General features: G+C 39.8%; 1 protein-coding gene across 6 annotated transcripts in view; it reads left to right on the plus strand.

Annotated features, from left to right (window-relative positions):
- The window catches only part of SMG7 (SMG7 nonsense mediated mRNA decay factor), a 101,302-nt gene that overhangs the window by 72,565 nt on the left and 18,630 nt on the right, over positions 1-10,107 (plus strand). For all 6 annotated transcript variants that reach the window (XM_045297855.1, XM_045297854.1, XM_045297853.1 and 3 more), the window contains 3 exons: positions 3,178-3,340; positions 3,667-3,823; positions 7,452-7,522. In XM_045297855.1, the coding sequence (XP_045153790.1) occupies positions 3,178-3,340; positions 3,667-3,823; positions 7,452-7,522 (391 nt within the window). The remainder of the gene's footprint in view (positions 1-3,177; positions 3,341-3,666; positions 3,824-7,451; positions 7,523-10,107) is intronic.

Genomic DNA, 10,107 nt, shown 5'->3' on the forward strand with positions numbered 1-10,107 from the left:
TTGCCCTTGATCACACCCTACCAGGCCTCCTGCACCCTCCTCACCATCTATTTTGGATCACTTGTTGTTCCCTTGTCCCTGGGTTTGTTAGCACCCACTTTCTTTCCCCCGCCTCCCCCTCTCCCATGTCCCCCCAGAACCGTCAGTCCTGTTGTTTTCTCCTCCAGATTGTTTATCCCCACCTGTCTTATCTAGATAGACCTGCAGAGATAATAATATGCACACACACAAAAAGACAAAACAACAACAAAAATGACAAAAACAAAAAAGAAAGAAAGAAAAGTAAATAGTGCAAGGTTGGCCTTTAGGAGCGTTTTCCAGTCGGTTCTGATAGGGGTACCACGTCCTGGCCCCAAAGTCTATTTTTGGTATTCCCTGGGGACTTCGTTGCTCTGTTCTCCTTGCTGTTCTGTTGCACACCCTCAGTGTTTCGCCTCAGTGTGGTGGGGTCAGATCAGGTGCAGTTCTTGCACTGTGTCTCCAGTGCTGTCCCCCGTAGCTCCTATGGGTCAGTGAAGGATGTAGGGTCTCATAGTGGGGCCGGCCCTATAGTCCTCACTGTGCTTTGGCTGCTCTAAGCGGGAATATCGTCCTCAGGGCTTGATGGACCAGGATGTCCACTCTCTTTTCCTCTTCCTTCATTTGCTTCCGTGTGCTCTGGTCAGACATGTCCCTTTCCCTGAGCTGTAGCTTCAGTGCTGTCCTCTGAAGTGAATTCTTGTGCGGGGACGCGGGGCAGTCCACGTAGTTGGGATTGGGTCTAGCCCCTCAGACCTGCTACATGCCCGTTATGTTGCATTCATGTCTTGGAGCACCGGATTGAAGTCTGTGCACCAGTATACTTGGACGTCTCACTCTAACACTCCAAAGTTAAACCTAAAATGAAGCAGGCCTCTCCTGAACCTTACTCAGTATTGAAAGCTGAAAGAGCCTTGTGACATTTTTTATAGTCCTACTCGTAAATTTTAGTGTGTCAAACTAGCATTCATAAGCAGAAACATACCAAGTTGAGATCCTTTGAAATGCAGTAAACAAGTCTTGTTTCTTAATCTCACTTCTTTCAGTATATTCCTTAACTGTTGTTAGGTAGCAAAAAATATCAATCAGTCAGATTTTGTTTCCGGGGAGGCCTTCTATGTAAATTATATGAAATAATGCTTGCCTGATTTCACGTCTTTTAGAGGTTTTAGATTTTATCATTTTGGAGATTGGCTTGTTCACTACCTACTGATCTTCCTATATGCCGGGTACTTTTCTAGACCCTAAAAGATAAGGAGAGAGAAGACAAGCGCTGCCTTTCGTGAGTCTGCCTCAACATTCATTAGTTCTGCTGTTGTGAGGGGCTGTCGAGGCAGCTCCCCCTCAGAGCCTGTGTGCAGCAGAAAGAAATGCCGCCTGGGCCTGGGCCGGCCTCGCAGCTGCTGTTGCACTTGAGCCATTGTTGCAGCCACTGTGTCACTCCATCTTGTCCCTTTTTTGCTGCCCCTCTTTTTTACCAAACACGATGTCCTTTTCTAGGGACTGGTCTTTCCTGCTATCATGTCAAAGTGTGTGAGATGAAGTCCCGCCATCCTTGCCTCTAAGATGTATTCTGGCTGTACTTAACTTCCTCCAAGACAGATTTGTTGGTTCTTTTGCTTTTATTAGTACCAGGCCCAGCTTATATGCACTAAATCTTCTGTGAATCCACTAACAAGTTTTGTAAAGGCCTATGACTGTTCTACAAGCCACTGCCACATTGTACTTTATATATAAAAAAAACAAACAAAACAACTTTAAAACATAAAGATTATTAGTTTCATTTTTATGCACTTATATGAATGGCCAGCTTATCTACAGGGGTTGGATATAGAAACTGAAGGAGAAATTTTATGGGGCCATTTTGTGGAAGAGAGAATCTCAGAAACTCTTGAAAAAGGAAAAGAGAAATAAAGCTAAGTCTTGCGGTTGAACCCGTAGAGTTAAGGTAAGAGCAGTGGAGTTGATTTTTCTCTAGTGAAAATGTGAAAGGCTTTGCTATTAGAACCAAAATGCTTATTCAGTATTTCATAGTCTTTAGCCCTGTAAATGGAAAAGTAAAGCAGTTTGATCAAAGGCAACCCTGAATTTAAGAGTCAATAGGATCTCTTGTCTCTGCTAGTATAACTATAAATAAGGCCATTTATTTCCCACACTAAAGTGGGTGACAGTGCATCCCTGCTGTCTCCAAGGATTTTCCCTCAAGAGGGAAGGAGGTTGGCTATGGCCAATGTGTTGGATGGAGCCAGGTTATCATCTCCAGTAGCTGTCCACTTTTTTAGGGACATATGCTTGAAAAATAGGGCTAGTCTAAAACTAGTGCCTGTAATGTGCCCACGCATGGTGTACATAGGAAAGGAATGTGCAAGGGGATTGCATGCTTTTTGAAAGCTATGTAGCATTTACATTATTAACACAAATACAGTAGGAAGATGATCTTTAAGTGAAGCCAAATAACTGAGAACATCTGGGTGTATTCCTCTTTGTTGTGTTAGTTGCAGATCATCATAATTACATAGTAAATGAAATTTCATGGTGAATATGAATAATAGACTTTTTCTAATGGGGGAAAATGTCAGAGTGATAATTCATAGAAGCACTCCTCCATCACTTACCCTTTTTTCCCCATGCTATGCCCTTAGATAAAGGTTCTTTTAATGTGTCAAGGCTTTGAAAGGGTAAGTTTTCTATTAAATTTTGCAAGTCATGCTTTGTATGCCTAAATTCAAAGGGTATTTTTAAAATCTTTTTGCTTGAAATGTTTTTCATCCTGTTTTCTCGTCCTTGGTCCCAATTTCGTATTTTTATAGATATAAGTCTCATAAATTCTATTGAATTATAGTACATAAGTTTATTGATGAAGCATAAAATGTTTTCAGATCATATTTTAAAAATAAATAATTTCTGCAAGAAGTATTATGCAACATGATTCAACTCTGTGGGGCTTAGAAGTTTCTGGATTAATATCTTTCAAGGAAAAAAAAAGTTAACCATGAGAAGTATCAGACCATATTCAACCCAGATAAAATACTGGGATTCCAACTGGATCAGTTTATTCATCTGTGGCTCGAAATAAATTGGCCAGTTAATGTTTATCAGCATGCCTCCTATTATTATTGATTATATAATAATGTCCAGTATTCCTGTCATCTTTTACAGAGACTACTGTTCCAAAAAGCTTTCAACTCTCAGCAGTTAGTTCACGTCACTGTCATTAACCTGTTTCAACTTCATCACCTTCGTGACGTTAGCAATGAAACAGAGCAACATATTTACAGCCAAGATGAGCAGCTGTGTTGGACACAGTTGCTGGCCCTCTTCAGTGAGTATGAAGTCATTTAGCTTTGGCCTGTGATTTTTCTTTGAAAGCATAAATCTTAAAGTCATTTTCATTATTGGTAACAAAGTAAGCCCTATATTTCCTAATATTGAATCAGAAAGCCTAAGCTCCAACTTCTAGCCTTTTATTTGCTCATACACCTTCATCGGTTGTGTCTATAACTACTTAGCATGAAAAAGGAAGTACATTGTAGAAAGCTGCTGGCTATGTGAAAGGTACAATAGGAGGGTCCTGTGGTATTTTAGTTTTCACTACTGCACACACAGTTTCAAATGTCTTATGTTTTCTGAATGTATTTTATCTTTCAGTGTCTTTCCTTGGCATCCTGTGCAAGTGCCCTCTGCAGAAGGAATCTCAGGAGGAGTCCTATGTTGCCTACCCCCTTCCTGCAGTCAAAGTCTCCATGGACTGGCTAAGGCTCAGACCCAGGGTCTTTCAGGAGGCAGTGGTGGATGAAAAGCAGTAGTAAGTATCGTCGTTCTCATGCTTGCTAGTATGCTTGCTTTGCTTGATACTCACAGATACATGTAAAAACGGCCTTCTGAAACATTTGAACAACGGAAGGCTCTATTTTCTTCCTATTCTGGAAATTCAACTGAAGGCTTCTTTGTGTTCTTGTCATTTATTTATTGGAACTCTTCATTTGAGACATGCGTCTTAATGATTGGTGACTTCTGCCCACACCTTGTTCCCAGTTGCCATCCAGGAGAAAAGGCATTTTTTTCCACAGACTCTATTTCTTCAATTCTCTACATAAACTGGTGTTGCCGTAGAGTAACACCCACTTTGAAATATGTTTTTGTTCTGAGCATGAAAGAGTAAAAGTTACTTTGGCTGTCACTTGTTATCTCCACTTAGAGTTATTCTGACAAATTCTTAGGAACTCTTGATTTACAATGACAAATGAAACTTTCAGATTACCTTTGATTGTAGGAATAAATGCTTTTAAGCTGTGTGCAGTGAAAGACAGTCCTGTGCCTATTTTGATGGTGGATTTAAGGGGAACCGATCAGTTGACTGCGTGTTTGCTTAGCCACTTGGTCACAGCTCACCATGGTCACATCCTTGGAAACCGGCTCACTGTAGTTCAGAAGTAGTGTTCCCTCTGGTATCTTTTCTCACCTTTGTGACATCATCATAGCAGCACAGCATACCCTTTAAGGTGGTTCCAGGTATTGTTAGTAATACAGATGTTCTGATGTCACTTCCTTATACAAAATAGTCATTTCTTGACTCAGGCTTTATGTAGTCTTTTAACCCTTTGGCACTTTAAAACTCTTTAAAACTTAAGTTGTGCTAATAATACTATTCTGCCATTTGCTAATAGAGTTCTTTGTGGGTGAGGATTGATTGCTTTGTTTCTTGTTGTTCCTGTGCAACCTCTTGGCCCACTATGTCTTACAATGACCAAGAAGCCAAACCACACTCATTGCCAGTTAGTCAGTGCTGACTGAAAGCAACCCTATCGGACAGAGTAAACCGCTCCTGTGAGTAGTTTCTGAGGCTGGAGCTCTTTACAGGAATTGAAAACTCCATCTTCCTCCTCTATAGACTATATAGGAGCACATGTATAAACAATATGTGCTCCTCTGTAGACTATATAGGGGCATATGTAAACTATATGTGCTCCTCTATAGACTATATAGCGATCGTTTTATTTGTAAGCATTTTCTTTCTTGCGTTCTCTCACTCACTTTTCTCCCTTCTCTAGCAGGATCTTTAGAATTATGCCCTCTCGGTTATTACCTAGTGCTGCTATAACAGAAAGAGCCTTGTGTCTTCTGAGCTTCTGCATCTGGGCAGTCTTTATGTACCACGGCACCCCTCTCCCCTTCTCTGCTTTTATATCTCATAAGGTGGCTTAAGATGCAACCCACACTAATTGCATCTCATTAAAGTGAGAAATCCCATTGTCAGATGGATTATAAGTTGAAGTATAGGGGTTAGGATTTATAACACACATTTTTGGGAAACACAATTCAATCCATAGTGTGCTTTTTGAAGTATTTCATTCTAACACGTTATATGTTTGATGTGTTTAAGTAATCGTCATCTGTATTATTTAAATAATGGATAAACAGCTCTTATTTCCTTTGTGATTTCAGAATTTTATGTATATTCTAATAGTCTTCAGTTTCTTGTTTCTGGGCAATAACCTCAATTAAAATTTATTTTCCTCTGTATTTTTTTTGAAAGTATACATTGTTAAATTGATAATTACAGGTAATCGTATGCACACACACACTAACTAGATCCCTCTTGAAGGCAACTCAGGAGAAAGATGGTATTTTCTACTCCTGTAGAGTTAGTCTCAGAAGCCCACAGGGACAGTTCTACCCTGTCCTATAGGATGATTATAAGTTGGAATCAACTCATTGGCAGTGAGTTTGGTTTGGTGTTTTAAAGACAGCTCTGATTTGCCCTTTAATGTTCAGTAAATTTTCTCTCATGTTTTAAAGTATACACCAATTGCCTCATTATACTCATCTTCACTTTCTGCTACTGCAGCTTTTAAATTCTTGAAAAGGCTCTGACTGACCCTTTTCGTGGACTACCTGAATCACTTAACCCGCTACCAAAGTCAATTCCCACTCACAGCACACCCACAGGACAGAATGTGACTGCTCCACAGGATGTACATTCTATAGGAGCAGACTGCTTTATCTTTCTCCTTAGGAACGGACCTGTCAGCAGCTAAGCTCTTAGCCATTGCGCCTCCTGGGCTCCCCTCTTACCCTGTGCACATAATCAGACTTACCTACAAAAGACACAGTGAGGATTGGATCTCATTTGTACCCTAAAGACTGCTTTGTCTATGAAGTAGTGTTTTCTCTTGTAGAACACAAGTTTGACATACCTTTAAGTCCTCCATTCATGTTTTTGTTTTTTTGCATTCTGTTTTCTTCAAATATATTTGTTGCATAGTGGTATTCCAGCCATTTCAGTCTAATACTTTGTCAAATTATTAATGTCTTTGTCACATGTTTCTTATAATTTATTATGCCTACAAATGTTTATAGCAGCATGGGTGTCCTAATATTTGTTTATATAGATATATAATCAGAAATAGCTGTCAGTTTATAGTTTTTCATAAAGTGAGTATCTGTGTCCAGTTTTCTTGTCCTGGCTGCTTTGCCCAGGTTTGTTTGTTTGTTTGTTTGTTTGTTTATTTTAAACACACTTTTTACCAACACTGGTTGGCATCTATTCAAGAATGGACTTTGTAGGCGGGGACTTCTGAAAGTTTTATCATCTTATCATTCCATTTTGCTACAAACTTTTTGAAGCCCCTGATATGAACCCAAACCCTAAACAGAACATGACTTAGATAGATGGCTCTGCTACAGGAACATCAAGGTTTTCTTTCCCCAGACCAAAACCTAACTTATTTTGAATGATCATTACTACTGCTTTTGACCCACATCACTTCCCAACCCCAGCAAATAAACATTCAAACCAATTGTATTAGCTACTTTTAAGAAAAATACTTTACTCGGTATCCATTGTATAAAAAATGTAATAGGTTTTCCTGATGTTTGAAATATAGTGATATTTTTAAATGTAAAGGGATATTTACAGATCTGTATCCATAGTGGAGACTCTTAACATGCTCTACTCAGAAACCAAAGACTATAATTAAAGAATTACTTGAGTTTGCGTGTAGAGCTCAGTTCCTCATAAAGAGCTGATGAGGAATTCCATAACGATGATGCCTGTGACAGCTCTAACAACCTAAGAGAGACCATGTAGGTGCGGGACATTGTTACTCTTTTCAGAGCTCTCAATAAAAATCCATTTCCAATGTTCAAAGTAGACACGTTATTTTCACTATTTTTTAATTCAGGAGTTTGGTGACCAATCTGCATAGTAGAGAGAGTTAAGTTGATCTTTTTTCTAGACCTTTTGACATGGTATGTTTTAGGATTTATACTGTCTTCAAAAATGCTGTACGTTTAAACATAAACCTTTAAAATGCTGAAGCAAGGGGAAAATACATCAAGTCCAGGTTCTGTAGAGATCATTTTCACAGCTTAGCAGTGTTCTCCTTTTGCTTATATAAAAGTGAAGTCTGAACTAGTTCTTTCGTTTGCAGCATTTGGCCCTGGCTAATTTCTCTGCTAAATAGTTTCCATCCCCATGAAGAGGATCTGTCAAGCACTAATGGTAAGGACCACCCTAACCTTGTGTTATTCTTGTTGTTCATTACTAATGATGGGTTTCAGGCCAGAGAAAAATAGGTTTTGGATGTTAAGTATTTGGCTTAAAATTCTTTTTAACCAGGAACTTTGAGCTCTAGATGGATTACAGTTAAGAGGTAAGGATACTGTAACACTGTAGGTTTCTTTAGAGATAATCAGGGGCAGTAGTCTTCCTTTCTTTTTGGCAGCTGATTCTCTTGTTTAGCTATATTTGAATATGTTTAAAGAGTCCCAAAAGTGCAATACCCTTAGATTATTTCATCTTTGTCCTTTTCTCTACCATTTTGGAGGATAAAAAGCCAGGGGAGAATTTGTGTGAACGTTCTTCGTGAAAGTGTCTTGCCTGCTCATTTTAGGACTATTGGGACATAAAAACAACTCACTTGTCCTTTTTCATACAGAGATACTTTGTACTATTAACATGGTAGAATCTCATCTTTGACTCTCTTTCTAAGTGTACATATACACACGTCTGTATGTGTGTATATATGTATACATAAAACATTACAATTCAGTGTAAAAAAAAAAAAGCCTCACAACTAAACCAATAGGTAACATCATCGTAAATTGAGAGAAGATTGAAGTTTTCAAGGATTTCATCTTGCTTGGATCCATAGTCAATGCTCATGGAAACATCATTCACGAGATCAAACAATACATTGCATAAGGTAAATCTTAAGGTGTTGAGAAGCAAGAGTGGTACTTTGAGAACTTAGGTGTGCCTGACCCACCCCATGGTAATTTTCCATTGCCTCATCTGCATGTAAAAGTTGGACACTGAATAAGGAAGACCAAAGAAAAATGGATGCATTTGAACTATGATGTTGACAAAGACTATTGGAAGTACCGTGTACTGCCCAAAGAACAAACAGATCTGTCTTAAGAACTACCGCCAGCATGCTCCTTGGAGACAAGAATGACAAGACTTCACGTTCTTTGGACATTTTCAGGAGAGACCAGTACCAGTCTTTGGAGAATGACATCATGCTTGGTAAAGTGGAAGGGCAGCAAAAAAGAGGAAGGCCCTTACGATGGATTGACACAATGGCTGCAATAATGAACTCAAATATAATGACAATTGTGAGGATGGAGCCAGGACCAGGTGGCAGTTTGTATTTGTTCTGTTGCACATCGTGTTCCTATGAGTTGGAGCCAACTTGAAGGCACTTAACAGCAACAACAACATATGAGGGGGTATCCCCCCCCCAAAAAAAGCCTGAAACCCCACCCCCCAAAAGCTGTTATTTAATTTTTTTTTACAAAACAACCTTATCACCTTCAAAGTACTCTCCATTACACTTAATACATTTGTCCAATCTGCGGTTCCATTCTTGGAAACATTGTTTTCAAATTCAACTGTTTGGATGGCTGCACCTCCCTCGTTTTTTTTCTTCACCACTTCTACATCATCACACCACTGTCCTTTCATGTCCCTCTTCATTCACAGAAACAAAAAGAAGTTGTGTGCAGCAAGGTCAGTTGAATCAGGTGCATGGAGCAAGAGAGACATGCTGGTTTTTTTGGGTTTCGGTTTTTTTGGGTGTGCCCAAAACTGATGCACAGAGATGGCTACGTGAACAGGTGCATTGTCATGGTGGCAAAACCAGTTTCCCCTCAGCCACAAATCAGGCCTTTTTTGGTCACACACTGTTATTCTGCCTTTTCAGAACCTCTAAATCAGTGGTTCTCAACCTTCCTAATGCTGCGATTCCCCACCGATAAAATTGTTTTCGTTGCTACTTCATTACTGTACTTTTGCTACTGTTAAGAATCAGGCGGCTCCTGTGAAAGGGTCGTTCGACCCCGCAAAGGGGTTGTGACCCACATGTTGAGAACCGTTGCTCTAGAATAGAAAGCTTGATTAACAGTCTGATCTGGTAGAACAAACTCCAAATGCGTTAAGAGTTGACATTTTTGTCTGCGAAGTTGACAGACGTCCAGAATGAGGTTTGTCATTAATCGACACTTCACCCTTTTTGAAATAAGAAAACCATTCGTACACAAGTTTTTCCCATAGTGCTGTCCTTGTAAGCTGTGTTCAACATCACAACAGTTTTTGTGGCATTTTTCCCGAGCAGGAACCAAAATTTCACAGCCCCACACTGTTGTCTTAAATCGGCCATCACAAAAAGCAAGGTTCAAGTGAAACTGTTTTTTCGGAAAAAATCACTGTGACCAGAGAGAACCTTCCCAGGTGACACCACTGGGTGCACTAACTCAGAGCAAGTCGCTCGATGTTGACCTAACAGGAAAAATGAGTACTCAGGAAAATGCGTACTACAAAAGCTCTGTTCCACTCAGCGAGTTAGTTCTAGGTTTGGGGTGGGTACCCCCTCGTATGTGTACTTGAGGAAAGACTCAGTGAGGACATAATACCATGTGAATATATTGTACGTATGTACAGTGAACCCTCACCACTTCGCGCTTCGACTTCCGCGGCTTCACTCTATCGCGGTTTTTGCGTAAGAGCGCATGCTCTGTCATTACTGCCACTGATTGGCTCATACTGTACACGCTTCTGTCTGCATCGCTACGTATCGGAGCTACGTA

Source organism: Echinops telfairi, unplaced genomic scaffold (genome assembly GCF_000313985.2).
Source record: "Echinops telfairi isolate 266 unplaced genomic scaffold, ASM31398v2 ScPeMD7_7424;HRSCAF=8462, whole genome shotgun sequence".
NCBI classification, from domain to species: domain Eukaryota; kingdom Metazoa; phylum Chordata; class Mammalia; order Afrosoricida; family Tenrecidae; genus Echinops; species Echinops telfairi.